At 42.6% G+C, this 16,271-nt stretch overlaps 1 protein-coding gene across 3 annotated transcripts in view; it reads right to left on the bottom strand.

Moving 5' to 3' along the window:
• The window catches only part of LOC309584580 (protein fem-1 homolog C-like), a 30,393-nt gene extending 14,634 nt beyond the window's left edge, over positions 1–15,759 (bottom strand). Inside the window, exons 1-2 of one of the 3 annotated variants that reach the window (XM_082300670.1) lie at positions 15,746–15,759; positions 14,074–14,785 (exon numbers count right to left, since the gene is read on the bottom strand). In XM_082300670.1, the coding sequence (XP_082156796.1) occupies positions 14,074–14,617 (544 nt within the window). In that variant the 5' untranslated portion in view covers positions 14,618–14,785; positions 15,746–15,759. The other 2 variants (XM_082300669.1, XM_082300671.1) reach the window with 2 other exon arrangements.
• Positions 15,760–16,271: the final 512 nt, after the last annotated feature.

The following is a 16,271-nucleotide window of genomic DNA, read 5'->3' as shown; positions in this document are numbered from 1 at the left end:
TCACCAGACACCTTCTGCCAAAGCTCCAGGACAGACCATAGCTCCTGGCTGCAGAGTAGAGCACATTCTTCACTTCAGGTCCTGTCCTGACTGGGCCAAGGGCTACGGCATGAGCAATTTCCTGTTTGATCTGGGCGAAGGCTTGTTGCTGTTCAGGGCCCCAGTGGAAATCGTTCTTCTTGCGGGTAACCAGGTAAAGAGGACTCACAATCTGGCTATACCCAGGAATATGCATCCTCCAAAAATCTATAGCACCTAGGAAAGCTTGCATCTCCTTCTTGTTGGCTGGTGGAGACATTGCTGTGATCTTATTGACGACCTCGGTGGGAATCTGACATCGTCCGTCTTGCCATTTTACTCCCAGGAACTGGATCTCTTGAGCAGGTCCCTTGACTTTGCTCTTCTTGATGGCAAAACTGGTTTCCAGGAGAATTTGGATGATTTTCTCTCCTTTCTCAAATACTTCTGTTGCAGTGCTCCCCCACACAATGATGCCATCAATGTACTGCAGATGTTCTGGGGCCTCACCCTTTTCTAGTGCAGTCTGGATCAGTCCATGGCAAATGGTGGGACTGTGCTTCCACCCCTGGGGCAATCGATTCCAGGTGTACTGCACACCCCTCCAGGTGAAGGCAAACTGAGGCCTGCACTCTGCTGCCAGAGGAATGGAGAAAAATGCATTAGCAATGTCAATAGTGGCGTACCACTTCGCTGCTTTCGACTCCAGCTCGTACTGGAGCTCCAACATGTCCAGCACAGCAGCGCTCAATGGTGGAGTGACTTCGTTCAAGGCACGATAGTCCACAGTCAATCTCCATTCTCCTTCCAATTTGCGCAGAGGCCAAATGGGACTATTGAAGGGTGAGTGGGTCTTGCGGACCACCCCTTGGCTCTCCAGCTCACAGATCATCTTGTGGATGGGAATCACATCATCTCAAGTTGTCCGGTACTGTCAGCGATGCACTGTCGAGGTGGCAATTGGTAGTCTGTTCTTCAACCATCAGAAGGCCTACTGCAGAGGAGTTCTCTGATAGTCCAGGCAAGGTGTTCAATTGCTTAATGCCCTCTGTCTCCACAGCAGCAATTCCAAAGGCCCACTTGAGTCCCTTTGGGTCTCTGAAATACCCGCTTCGGAGGAAGTCTATGCCCAAAATGCACGGGGCCTCTGGACCAGTCACAATGAGATGTTTCTTCCACTCGTTTCCAGTCAGGCTCACCTCAGCTCCCACCAAGGTCAAATCTTGTGATCCACCTGTTATATCAGCAATAGAAACAGATTCTACCCCCACATGCTGCGATGGGATTATTGTACACTGCACACCAGTGTCAACCAAGGCATCATATTTTTGTGCTTCTGATGTACCAGGCCAACGAATCCACACAGTCCAAAAAACACAGTTTTCCCTGACCTCTACCTGGCTAGAGGCAGGGCCCCTCTATGCCTGGTTATCCTTCTTTCCCTGGGCCTGCATTTTAGAGGTTCCTTCATGGGAATCGGACATGCCATTGTCTTTTCCATCATTTTCGGCAGTTTGGCTACAGGCAACTGGAGCTACTTCCTTTTTGGTAGAATGTCCTTGTGGATACAAAAATGATGCTAGCAAGGATTTTCTTGCTATTTTCTAAGTCCGTGAGAGACTTTTCTCTCTCACAAAAAATAGTAGCAGAGTTCTGTAAATAACGAAACACCTGCAACCTTGCAAAGTCTTGTTTATAGTATAGTAGAAAAATATTTTGACAGTGGATGTTTTAGGATTTTAGCCAATCACCCCAAGGGGTGGCTGATCCTTGGTCCAATTAGACTATGAAGAAAAAAAGTCTATAAAAGAGTTTGTAAAATAAATAAATAAATCTTGCTGTACAATTCCTGCCTGCTGGATCGACTCGACCCTACAGCTGCGGGACATGGAAATATACCCTAGGGGATTTTAATACTTCCTTTCTGAGACTTGCGCTCCTTCAAGTCACGCACTCGTGCTGCCAGAACAGAAGTGGGCTGTCCTTCCCACTTCCACATGTTTTCCCCACTATCACACAGGAAATCCCACAGCTCACTTCCTGGGATGTACCTTCTCTCTGGGGAATGTCTGCGTTTGGTATCAGAATCTCTGATCTGTACTGTTGAGATTTGGAGAAGGCCTTCTTTGATCTTCTTGAGTTCCTGGTGCATCTTCTCTATCTTATCTTCCACTTTCTTCGTATGTGTTTCCACAGCTGTGACTCTTGCATGTGTTGGGCCATGCACAGAGTCTGCATATGCTCAGAGCTTCACTGCCATATCCCACATGGTCTCATTCGCACCGTAGTTCAGTTTCATAATTGCTAAAGCAGAAGCATATTCTTGTGGCCCAAATCGTATGAGTTTTCGCCACATGAATGGATTAACTCTGACCTGGTCTGGACTCTTCAATCCTGGGTCATCTGTGAAGACAATCTCTACCACCCCTAGTTCTCTCAGACATTGGATCGCTTGTTCTATGGTCTTCCACTGGGTTTGCTGCATGTAGAGATCATCTCCACACAGATATCTATCCCTCGTGCCATTCAAGACCCGTCTCCAGAGACTGGCAGAGTCAGCTCCCCTTATCATCGCTTGGTCGATAACTGGGTCACGTGACAGGGATCCCAAATGCCTCGCTTCAGCACCGTCCAGCATCATATCATCACCTGCAGCATCCCAAATATGGATAATCCAACTTATTATGGATTCATCAGACTGTCATGTGTAGTCCTTTCTTAGGCTGTGAAGGTCCTTTATGGACATGGACTCAGTAATGGTTTCTGTGCCTGAGTCAGTTGGTGGTTTTGAGGTTCCTTCCCCTACATCATCATCATCTTTTGCTGGGCGATCAGTTTTGGTTGTGTGTTTTTTCCTCGTGACAGGAGCCACTGTCAATGGGTTAGACTCCATCTGGTTTGGGCTTGCTGTCTGGTTTGGCTGCAGTATGAGTGACTGCAGTGTCTGCAGGCTTTGCTGACTTATCTTCCTGCCCCTCTACCTTTACCTGCTGCAGTGTGCGATAGGCATATGCCAAAGCCCAACATATTGCAAAGATCTTTTTCTCAGAATTGTCATTGTATTTCTCTTTCAGATATTTCCCTACCTCAGCTGGTTTCTGAATTTTTTCAGACGGGAAATCCCAAACTATCAGGTCAGAGAATTTCTTCAGGGTTTGGCCGATGTCCTCCCATTCCCCACATCACTCAGGATTTTCCACCTGTGGGTCAGATGTCTCCTCAGTCACCCTGGAAATCTGAACTTTCATTCTAGACAAGCTACGAGACTTATAGAGGAAGTTTACAAGATAAAATACCAGGAAGGTGGTCTCTTTAACATCCAGGGGAAACTGAACATTCTGAAAAGATAATGTATCAAATTTAAAGGGAAGATAAACCCCTTTTCCTCCTCTTCTCACAATCTTGGTGCAATTACTAATAAATTCCCAAAACAGGCTACTGAAGCTAGGACAGGGGTTAGGATGGAGAAACCACATATCATACACACTTCGAACAGCTGCCTGTACCTCTGTCAACTTCTTATAAATCCTTATCACCGAGCGCAGCAAAATAGAAATCCTGATTCGTCTCTCTCCTCTGTAAAATTTACATATCAGGGACAAGATCGGAGCAAGTTGTTGATAGGCAAACAACCCTAGGGACCAAAAAAGCACTAGTACCACAATCAAGCCTAAGGACCAGGAAGACATGAGTACATCAAGCCAGAGAGACATTATGAACTCAACCAACATGGTGACTACTTTACCCCAACACAGAAGAAGTAAATTCAAAACAAAATGTAATTAGTGCAGGTTTTTCACTTTCCTTCGAGCCACGCAGTTGGGCGCCACTAAATTTGTCCCGTTTTAGTCAAATTTAGAAATATATCCTCTGAGAGAAGGCACAACCACCCCTCCCCCACCAGGTTCAGGAAAAATAAATTTTCCTCAAAGGAAAGTGAAAAAGATAAAAACTATTTATTTTAGTGTAGTGGTTTGGTCCAAAATACTCATTACTGTTTATCTTCTGTGAGACAAGAATTAGGAGAAATGCAAAGCAGGCACCAAACTTGAAAGAATATAAACAAGTTTATTAACAGACCTAAAAGAAGGAAAAAAAAAATTATACCGCCTTCAGAACTCTCCTCCTCCCCCCACCTTCCTCCCTTCTCCCACTGACAATATAAAAAGACAACCCTTAAGATGTTCAGTCTGTTTACCACTTCCATAATAACCTTGTTCAGTCCATTTAGAAAGAGAAGTCTCTTCTCGCTCGTGCTATGAAAACAGTATCACAACGAGACAGCCGCCCACTTCCAAATATTGTTCAGTCCATTTAGGAAGAGGTCTCTCTGCTCGCGATGCGAGTCCCTTCCCCCGACTTGCAGCTTTTCCCGCAACTGCTTTCGAGGGTCCACTCTTGAAGGTTTTTGGGGTACAATTTTAAGGTTGAGCCGTTCAGAAACAAAAAAACAGAGGCCCTTCTCCTTCCCTGGGAGCAAAGGGTCTTCCTCATCTTCATTGTTAGGACTATCTCTGGGAGCATCTCTAGGAACTGAGGTTTTCTCCTTTCCCATTTGGAGCAAAAATCCTCATCACTTCCATCTCTCCCTGTCCAAACTTCTCATGAAATTACAGCTGTGTCAGCATCTTCCTATCTCAGTGCAGGTGCTTTTGCTTACAAGTTGAACACTCCACCCCCCATATCTTCATGAAATTACAACGGGATACTCTGATATATCATAGCTTCACAACAGACTTTCAGCTTTAAGCATCTCCTCTCTCTTCCCTCAGGTTTTCAACTCTTCACAGCAATAAAAGGGTTAATCTCACCTTGGCCTTGCAGCTGTGTGGCGCTGTTGGTCACCTGACCTCTTCGGGACAGAGGTGCCACTTTGCTGAAATCTTGGCCGCAGTGGGGGGGGGGGGGGGGGTCATCCTGGAGCTGTGGCCCAGCCCGGCCTGGCCTGAGCAGGGCCTGGGCCGGGCCCACTGGGCCCCGCTCGGCCCCGCAGCCACCTGTGCCAGCGCCGGAAACGAGAGCGAGCTTGGGGGGGAGTTTGTCTATTCTTAAGTGTGTATCACAGAGGTGGTCACAACTTTAAGTGGCTTAAAGAATTGTCCATATTCAGACTGGCCAGCTGATAGGTTCTATCAGGTCCCAGACGAAACTGTAAGCACCCCTTAGCAAGGACATCCCTTCCGGGACTATGCTTGCTAACCTATGACATTAACAAACACACAGGAAAAGGATAATAATGCTAAATAATAAAACCCCTCGCCCTGCTGAGAGAAACCTGGGAAAATTTCAGAGTCCTTCCACAGATCTCTCTCTCCCCCTCCTTGGAGCTGGGATGGGGTGGTGGGCCCACCTCCAGGGCCAAGGCCTCGGTGGAAAGTCCTCCCGATGTATTCTGATGTTGAAACCGTCCAGCAGAGAGAAAAGGAAAAATAAACGAAGTCCCAGGAAAAACAAAAGTTCAACTCTCCGAAGGAAAAAGAGCTGAGGAAAAAACTGCCGAAAGCTGGCTGGAAAGAAAAGCAAGCCGGGTGCTTTCCTTCCTCCTGCTCTCCTTCTGCAGCTGAAAAAAAAAGTCTCTATCTCTGTGTGACCTTGAACAAGTGGCAAACTGCTTTGAAAAAGTTTTGCTCAGTTTTTCCTACCTCCTCTCAGGCTCAGTTTAAAGGCATAGAAAGGCACAAAAATTAATTTCTGGGCATAGGACAGCGATATGGGATACACATCATAAAGTCACCCCAAGACAAAACTTAACTATAGTTGTCAACCCAGAAGCAAATACTGACTGGCTCCTCAGACCATCTGCGCTTCTGAAACATTTACTGATAAAGCCAAAACCAGATCCATCTGGGTGTAGGCTAAGCCACCAGTTACTGTAGCCAGTTTAGGGTATATTCAAGTCCATGCTACCTCACTCACAGCAGAGCTCTGAAACACTAGAAAGGTCTTTTGGAGGCTGGCAATTCCAATGCCAATCTAGACATGGACTGGGATGAAAAAGATTTTTTTACCAGTACATGTCAGAATGCTGTGTTAGCTAGGCAAATTTAACATTTAAATTTCAAAATATTCATATACATATTTTAAGTTGTATTTTAGGTGTTAGGTGATTTAAAAAAAATACAACCTCACAAAAATGTTTTATTGCAGACCATATTGTACTTGTTGAAATATTATAGTCATCCTTAGGTCACAACTATTTCATCTTTACATACTATCATTCACAATCCTTTATTTCTACCTTCAAGTCAAGATTTTTAAGATATTAAAAGTCATAACAAATGCATATTACAGACAAACATATCAAAATGCACTAGTACCACCAAAGTTCTTACAATTATTTAACAACTATTGATATACATATTGCTATATTTGACAATAGGATCAATGGCAACTATTCGTATTACACATTGTGGGCCCATCACCACATATTTATGCCCTTTACACTATTTTATCAGTTACCAGAAATGTATGCCGAGACACACCAATAGCGCAAAAATTCATACAAATTAAGCTTAGCCAGCGCCTACATAATTCAAGAACAAACCGACAGTTTATATGGCATTAATTCACAATGAAGCTATGCATAACACATGGAAATATTCCTAAATCACCAAGGATTTTTAATATTCTCTCCATCTGGATCTCCTTAATTAAGAGACTTGTTTTTTCTTACTATCGTAACTATTTACTGAAAAAGTGGTTACTGAAAACATATCAGGAATAGGGTATTTTCTAGCTACTTATATTGTAGAGACCACAATTATTTCAAGCAATGCACAAAAAATTAAATGAAAGTGATCACCACTAATTTTTAGTGGCTGCACTTCAGTTTGGCTGGATGGAACAGCAGCAGGAAGGAAATATAAGAATACAAGCTTCAAAAAACCAAATGTGGACATGGGCAGATAGATGGGTATAGAATTGCCAAATTAAAAGAAACAAACACCCACACTCACACATAACCCAACCTTAAGAATTGACAAGAATTCCAGACATCTACCTAGTAATTATCAAGTGTTAAATTTGAGGAAGAATTTGAGAGGACATGGCAGTTAGCCTTGATATCTAACTCAAGGTCTATGTTCCACAATTTACCCATTTCAAAAATACTGTATCATCTATAGTGACAGGGATAAACAGTGCCTGAACATTTCTATGCAATTCTTCAGCTAAGTCAATCCAATTTTTGTACCAATTCCTTTAGTAAAAAATTAAAATCAACGTTATATCTACTGCTGTATTAAAGAGGAAATAGTTTCATGTTTCTTTCTAGCCCTACTTTAACAGGGATAATATGAACATTACACAAATGCTTGGTGTATCACAGAACTAATTCCCCAACTATCCAGTCTTGCAACAAAAAACCAACCAACCAAAACAAACAAACAAAAAAAAAACCGCCAAACCAAACAAACCAACCAACCACCAAAAAAACCCGAAAACACTCAACAGGCAGCTCATCAAGGGAGGTGTGTCTAATGAGGTTGTGTCAGAAGGTAATTATTCCCAAATTAGGCTGATAGCTTGTGACATGGGGAGGAAACTGATTTGGCTTGATTTGCAACCAGTATTAACTACATCTACTTACTAAAACTTGCAAAATGCTTAATCAAATTTCTCATAACCAAAACTTTTTAAATAAAAAAGACTATTTTTAAAATATGATAGCAATGTAGTATCAAACTAAAGATCTCTTACTGAAAATAGACACTCAGCTGCTGAGCTTTACACACTGGTCAATCCTTCAAATTAAATCATTTTCTCTTCATATGTTTAAAATAAAATGAATGTATATTTTTGCAGCCTCATAGATGAAATTAATCACCTTCAGAAAATGAAATTGTTCATAAAACATCTATTTTTTTTTTCTAAGCAGGGCACTTGAAGGAAATGTCCTCTAGTAGGTTTATTGACTTTTGAAGAAAAAATTATTGATACGTACATACATACAAACGTAGGCAATGCAAAAGAAAACTGTTTTACATGTCTATACTCAGTATACTTGACAAAGGAAAATTAAAGGTCTGTCTTCCTTTTAAAAATAAAGTAAAAATTGCAAAGAACTATTAACCTCAACAAGTTGTTCCATGTTCTGTAATGGAATAACTGTTCCCTTGGTCACAAAAGTACTTAATGATAACTCATATTATCAAGATTAACAATACTAAGTGGCAGTAATGTATAAAATGTTCTGAATTGTTGAATTTCAACAGAAACTATTTTTTGCATCTGAAATATGCTTCCTCGAGCTTCAGGAATAGAAGTGAATTGCTAAACTTACAGCTGCAATTTTTAAATTCAAAAATAGAATGCTCATCTGAAAGCCTACATGAGAAGTGAAAACAGCTCATTTCTAAACAGATGATTCTGGCACACTGATGTCATGTGCATTTTTTTTTTTTTTAAGCTTCCTATGTCCATACAAGTTCAATTCTAAAGAGGAAAATTTTATTTAATGAAAAAGACCCATCTTTCCGTTTATGCACATCATCTCACTTTCAGTGAGGTTGGTTTTACTCTTTTATTGCAGGCTACTTGTACTTCTTATCTCATGTAATAGCTTAGTAGTGCTAATCAACTCTTCCCTACTTTCTTGAATTGCAAACAGCTAGTCAGAATGAGAAATAGCTTCAAACGTTAAGTGAATTCCAGAAACATACACTAATTAAAAGGATACTGATGTCCCTTGTAAAAACTTGATGAAGTGACAATTTCAGCACCTGCATAGTCAGTTGAAACATCACATATAAGTGTGGTTACGAAATGGTACTACCTAGCATTCACCTTCAGAGTTTAGCATATTTAACCACTTTGTGAAAGACCTTAATATACAATAAAAAGTAATAAACATCCTATCAATCACTGCAGGACTGTTGAAAGCAGAACAAAAAAAAACCCAAAAATCTGGGAAAACTTGTCTCAACTGACAACAGAACTAAATAAACGTGGCCCTTTTCCAAAGTCAAAAGATTCCACGTTTACATCAAGAGTTGAAGCTTTACCTTGAAGAAAGTCACTTAAGTGTAGATCAGAAAGTCCTCATGATGTGTCAGAGATCTCCAACTGATGACCACAGAAGGTTTATCCTAGGATCTCTTATATTTGAGAAAAGACATTTCTGTTTATGTGACTTTTATGATTAACCTTTGATGGGAAGAGTCGTAGCTTCTACCACTACTTCCTCCCCTTCAGAGTTCATATGCATTCCTCTGGTTCCTAGGTATGGGTTCCAATTATACTGAATCACTGCAGCAGCTATATTAAAAGCCTGTCACAAAGGCTGTTTATCATGATTCTAAACTTGATGGTTTGAGTTTTGATTTACATACCTGTGCTTGTTTAAAAACACAGCTGAAAAATTAACCCCCACTTAAACTGCTCTCTTCGTCCCCCCCCCCTCCCGGGTGAAAGGGAGACTAAAAGCAGAGATTCCAAGTTAAGAACCATTTACTTGAAAAAAAAGCAGCAATTAAATAAGAAAAATTAACAGTAACAGCAACAAGATTAATACACAAGTACACAAAAAGAGAATGATTAACATACTAAAAGGCGTTCACTGACCAAGGCTTCGCGGCCAAAAACAAAAGACAAAAATGGCGCCTGCCCCCCCCGCCAGTGGACTACGCGGTACCTGGAAAGGTAGTTAGTCCTAACAGGAGCTATGCTGCCAAAACAGTGGCTCTCTCGGTTGCAGCAGCAGTCCCGATGCAGGGGGCTCCCTCCCCCCGGGGCGGCGGTAGTCCTGGCGGCAGCCCTGATGGGCGCTGTGTCTTTCGGTGGGGCTCTCGGCGGCTGCAGCGGTAGCAGCAGTTGCGTCATTCTGTGGCTTCGGCAACGGTTACCCCTTTCTGCAGCTTCAGCAACAGTTACCACTTGCCGCGTGTTTAAGGGACCAGTCTACCCTTTTCCCCATCCGAGGTAAACCTGCACGAACTTCCGGCGGCTCGCCGTTTTCTTCTGAAACCACACCCCCGCCATGATGTAGGTGGTATGGAATTAAACAGTGCTAGAAACTCCACCCCTCCTTTATTCTGTACCCGGGACAATACCACAGCAAAAGAGAAAACCCCAGAGAATAGCCTGTTTTGCCCATGACGGGAATCCGTGAGTGATCTTTACTCATCCTTAACTCATGAATCATTGTTATATTTCCTCTCCCCTGTCCAGCTGAGGAGGGGAGTGATAGAGCGGTTTTGGTGGGTGCCTGACATCCAGCCAGGGTCAAACCACCATACACAGTACTGTCCATACTATTCCTTATTTTAAGAGGAAAACAAACAAAAAACCCAATCAAACAAAAAATAACCCCACACAAACTAATTTGCTGTTCAAAACCTCTGTTTCATATCAGTGAAACCTATCAAGCCCAGACAGTTGTAACCTGCAGCTTCTCAAACTAAGAGTAATGTACTGGAAAAGCCTCTGAATTAGGACAACAATGCCGAATTAACTCACATTGGAGGCATTGCTTTAACTACTTTCTGCTTTTCTAAAAATGTCTTGAATTCTACAGGTATCTTTGCTATTTTCCACAATTCTGAAAGAAAAACAAGAGAGTTTTCTTATCCTGTTTATCATCACCACCACCACACCCCCCCCACACCCCCTGCACTGTTTAGGTGACAAAGTACTAAGAAAATCCTTTGTTTCCATTTCTGTGGCCCATATGTTCTTCATAAAAGTTTGAGGAAACTGTAAAAGTCAGATCAGTAAAACAGGGACAAGAAGAAAGACAACTAAATGATCATATTTTAAATTCAAAACTATTGACCATCTGTTGCAGAGTAGCACTTGTCTAACCCCAAACATCTTGTTACCTCCTCCTTCACCATCATCTCCTGTTAGATGGTGCTAAACCTATATTTTACCTCAGTGTAGTATCCTACCAGATCAGACTCAGAAATCATATCCTAGCTGTTGAAAGGAGTTAAAAAAGAATTGTGTATTTTTGCCTAGTTTGGTAGTTTGTTTTTACTCGTTTTTGTAGTTTGCCTAAACATTGTAACTTTCATTTTATAATTTAGCTTTACTTGCTTGATTTTGCTTAAACTTTGTAACTTTCAATCTATAGTTTAGTTTTACCATATAACCGCCATTCGTAGCTTTGTTTTAATTGCTATTTAGACTATTAGCTCATAGTAGAACGTTAATAACAAGGGATTGAGAAGATGAGCAAACCTCCCCAGCTGCGGCTTGATTACAGTGACCTAAGACCTTCAGAACACTAAATAAGTAGAAACCTGTCAAGATGAAAGACTCATATAAGTTTTGCCTTGCTGAGGCTAATTGCATGGGTCTCACGTTTCCAAGATAAAAGGTAGACAAGTCAGCACAGATGGACAGCGCATGCGCAAGCATGGAAGTTCAAGCAGAGGACGTGATGAGGAAGACGCTGGAATCCTATAAAACACCCCAAAACCACAAAAATAAAGAATGCAGTTCCGAACAACAGACAGTAGATGACAATCTTGCTCCATGAAAACATAAAGGACCAAAAATCCAAGAAATTTTGAATTACGTGCCTGTTACATACCAAGGGGGACAGACTTTGGGTGCGGCTTGGGGAATTCTTTGAATATTACAATGTATATAAACCCAAGGTAACAATGCCCCAGAAAGTGTGCTTATGGAAAGGGACACCCCCAGCACGTTCCCGGTACTGAATAGAGGAATGCTTTCTTAACAGGTTATGCTGTTAAGTGATTTTCTTTGAATCACTGTACTTTTGCACTTCCACAGCTTTACTTCCAAAACATCTGCATTCTGAATGTTAGCAGTCCAAATCACGGGTGGATTATGGCTGTATTGTAGAAGCAGGACTTAATTGCATGCTTTTAAACTACTCTTTTATCCCTGTCTCACTTGTCATCCTGGCTTCTCGACCTCTGTGACTTACCTATCTTGTAATCTCCAAGTATTTGAAGTTTTCCTTGGAAGTGTCAACACTTGAAAATATATTTTCACATTTCTCTCAGCTCTAGAATTGTCTCTGGTTTTTAAATGTGAATAAAGTCTTTTCTTACAATAAGAAAATCTACTGGAAAAGCCTAAGGGATAGTTCGAGTAATTTTGCCCTCTCACTTTCCCTGCTGTGACGTGGAAAGATAGTTGGGGCTTCTTGGGAGTTCTCTGAACCTCCACACCCTCCCCCTACCGTCTCTGATGGGCAATGCGATTTGTCCTAAGATAAGAACACCGGGTGGGAATTGCAGGAGGAACTGTCTGAAAGCTCGCAAAATTAACGCATTCCAGAGATGGGGGAGCTGTGATGATTGCGATTGACTTTAGTACACATCGACCTGCAAAAGGGTATAAAATGCTGCTGGAGAACGGACCAACTGGTCTCCTGCGATTGCAGGCAGCTTCTGGGTGGATCCCTCCCCCCTCCCCGGCAGGGACACCTGCAAGACACATCCAGCCCAAAAGATGGGGAACACTCACTTTTGGACGGGTGAGTAAAAGCACTAAGATCTGGTCACATATGTATATAAAATCCTAAAGTAGCTCCATAGATGCTTTCTTACTTTGTAATTATGCATTCTGCAAGGTCAAAGACTGTAAAACTATATGTTTCTAGCCGGACCTGTTGATATTTTAACCCTTTACACCTGCTTATACTGCATTGGCAGTATTTAGATACTGTATTAGCAATAAATCTAATCATTATCAGCCACATAATCAATGTCATACTTCTTGTTCCTGACCGAGAGTCTTCTGTCTACTACTCCGCCACACCTGGCTTCAAAAATACCTGGAAGAGAACCTGTAGTAATCTCTCATAACAGCATTATATATTTATATTTATATTTAGCTTGTTATTCCAAGAGCCCAGTCTAGAAACATGACATTTTTATCTTACCACAAGTCTGTGATTCCTCAGCAACCTTAAATCCTTCCAAAGGAAGATTTATTTTGCTCTGCCCACGTCTATGACACATTTTTTGTTTAGCTTTCTTTATATGAAATCCACCTAACTCCATGACTTGAAGGAAAAAGGCATATTTAACTGAACAGCTTTTTCAAAGAGATTACTCTCATATTTGGTATTTAACAATATTGTGCAGTAAGCTAGGCACTACAGGTTTTTCTGTCAAAATATACTTGAAGTATACGATACTGTTAAAATTGTAATTATCCAGAAAAGGCCAACTGAAATATTATGCTACAGAAAGATTTATTAGGAGATAAATTATTAATAAACATATTTTAAAAAAAAGAAGCTGCTGAGACACAATGCTGGCTGAATGAGCTAAAAAAGTTAACCATAACCTGCAATAATCAACATGCTTTTTAGGCCAATATCATATTCACATATAAGTTTGAGATGTAACAAAAGCCAGGAATTAGAATAAGAGGTCCACATTAATATGATCACAGCAAAAAGGACGTAAGTCTTCACTTTGAACAATGTGTCAGGATAATTGTATACCAAGGCAAACAGATGTTCTTTGTGATCTGTGCACCACCGGAAGTCATTCTGTTGCAATCAGTCACATGAAGCTTCATCTCAATTCTAAAATATATTTTTGTCTACTAACATTGAAAAAAAGGTCCAAAAGAATTCAGGAGTTTGAGGTAGAGGAGGAGTAAAGAGGAAAGTGATTATTCATTTCCAATGTAGAAAAGAATTATTCTCCTTTATGCATCTTTCCCTATTCTAATCTTAGTGGCACAGGTGTATTTTAAATACAGCATATTTGGCTTGTTAAACAGTATGAAAAGCATCCTAAAATTTACACAATATATGCTCACATATTTATTACTATACAAACCTGCTACAAATAGGAGTTCTCAGCAAAAGTCAATTAACTCTTTGCATCTGCATAAATGCAAAGTCTTTAGGTTAAAGTGTATCAATTTAGAATTACATTTTATAGCCACTATTAAATGAGTATGCTGAAAAAAATTGTAAAAACATAGCTAAATACGCTTCATCTCTTACTGGAAAATACATTCACATTGTGAGACTAGAGGAATATTTCTGGATGTCATCCTCCTCAAGAATATGACTAACTTCACTCCTATTTACTACAAGGAAAAATAAAACAAACTTACCTTTAACACTTTTTCTGTTAACATCAGCTCCTTTTTCAAGTAAATACTGAGCAATTTCTTTGTGGCCTTTGTAACATGAGATCATCAAGCATGTATGCCCATGACGGTTTGATACTTCCAAGTCTGCTTTGTGCTCCACAAGGTATTTTACTATTTCCAAGTGACCATCAAAACAGGCTGCTCTAAGTGGAGTTGAATTTGTTACAGTTGTGTTGTTGACAGATGCACCATGATCCAACAGACACTGAACCACCTTCAAGTGTCCAGCAGCTGATGCTGCCCATAATGGTGGAGCTCCCTCAATGATCTCACCATCAAAATTAACTGAACCACCAATCTCTATAGAAGCAGAGCAATAATCCAACAAGTATTCCACCATGTCAACGTGCCCATAGCGGGCTGCCATCAAAAGTGGTGTGGCACCGTTGGTTTTTTCTGACATTAGTAAGGCCACCTCTTCTCTAGTTTTGCTTGCCAGTAACTTGGAAAGGAGACGCAGCTTGCCATCACGAGCTGCGTTGAACACTGCTGTCTTTAGATCCATTTAGTCTGTACCTCTATTTCTTGAAGGATACACACCTGCCCTTTTCAGGGTCACAAACAAAAGCTTATTGGAAACACACAGCCCCAACTTTTTCTCAGATCAGACAGATGGGAAAACATGGACACGCTGAACGAGGTCCTGACAAAGCACAGGCTGCACTTGATAACTCTGTAAAAGAAAAAAAATCTGGATGTTTTTACCTTTTACTTCTCAAATAAGCATGTACAATTACATTTTTCTACAGCTATACTCAAACAAACCACTGGCTGTGGTGCACCAACATCCAGCTGCCGTTCATGGGACTTCCCTGGACTGCACAGTATCTCTTAAAGGAAGATATTGAGCAGAAGGCCAGATCCTAGCAGTGCACTATCTATACCATTTGCAGGAAAACACTTTCCCCTCACAACATAACAAACCGTACACTTGTATCCATTTCTGCTTTTAAGTACGGCCTAAGTAAAGAACCATGAGCCCCACCCCCTCAGGTCCTCTGCGGAGACCCATGCTCACAAACACACGCGTCCCCTTGCTACCTCCACCCTACTGGCGAGGGAGCAATTTCAGAGCCTGATCGGAAAAACAAAACACGTCTTTTCCATAGTCGCGTGATTTAGTATCAGACACCGCCGAAACCCCGAACTTGCCCTTCCATCATAAACACCGTCAACCTGCCCAAAGCCCCCCGCCTCCAAACCTCCTCCTTCAAGACGACGCTATATTTGCCTCCTACCCCAAAGTCGCCTACCCCCCCCCCCCCCCCCCCGCCACCCCGGATTACCCCGTGCCTCGCTTCAGATCGTCCCTCTCTTTTCTACCTCTAGTCCAACAACCACCCGCCTCCCAAACCACCCTAGTCCCCAAAAACCCCTTCCCAGTTCCCTCAGAGCTGCTCCTCACACGACCGCTGCGACAGGGCGGCCTCCACCGCCTGCCCGGAGAGGCGGCAGCAGTGGCATCGCCGCCGCCTCTGCCCACAAAAGGTGGGGAAGGACCCAAGGGTGGGGGCTACTTTCCCAGGACGCCACCGGCTCTCTCCCACCTAAGCCACCCTCACATAGAAGCACCCGCCGCCTCCCGCACTCCGTCCAGCTCCTCCACGACAGACCAATCCCCACAGCGACGAACCTCTACCACCAACCCTACGCTCCGGAACAGAGGAACCTACCAAGTACATCCCGGCCACCGCCAGACCCAATGAGAAACACGCCTGAGCGCCGCCAGCCACTCAGAGCAGGGCGGGAGGTGGGACTACGCCGTCGCTCAATCTATGCTGAGAGTGGGGCGGTTCTGGCGGACGGTGGCGATGCGGTAGCTGTCCTCTAAGGGGGGCGGGCGAGGACTCTTGCACTGCCCTCCGCTATAGCGCGTGCGGGCTGGCAGAACGCAGCGGGAAGGAGGTAGGTTTTGATTAGCTGTGGTGTGTGGGGATCAGGTAGGGGGGGTTCTTTTTCCCCAGCCCGTGTCTTCTTTTCCATTCTCTAGAATAAAACAAAGGGCAAGGCAGAGCTACAGCGGAGCGTGCACCGGCGGGGAGGGATGTCACAGGGGTGAGGGGACAGTGGGGGCGCACGGTACTCGGAGAGGAGCGCTTCTATGGAGAGTAGCAAAACCCCGCAGGGCTGCAGGAGGAAATCCCTCACGGCTGATCCTG

The sequence above is a fragment of the Coloeus monedula genome, assembly GCF_965178545.1.
Source record: "Coloeus monedula genome assembly, chromosome: W".
Classification (NCBI taxonomy): domain Eukaryota; kingdom Metazoa; phylum Chordata; class Aves; order Passeriformes; family Corvidae; genus Coloeus; species Coloeus monedula.
Note: the sequence above shows the minus strand (reverse complement) of the source record. Positions and strands in the feature narration are given on the sequence as shown.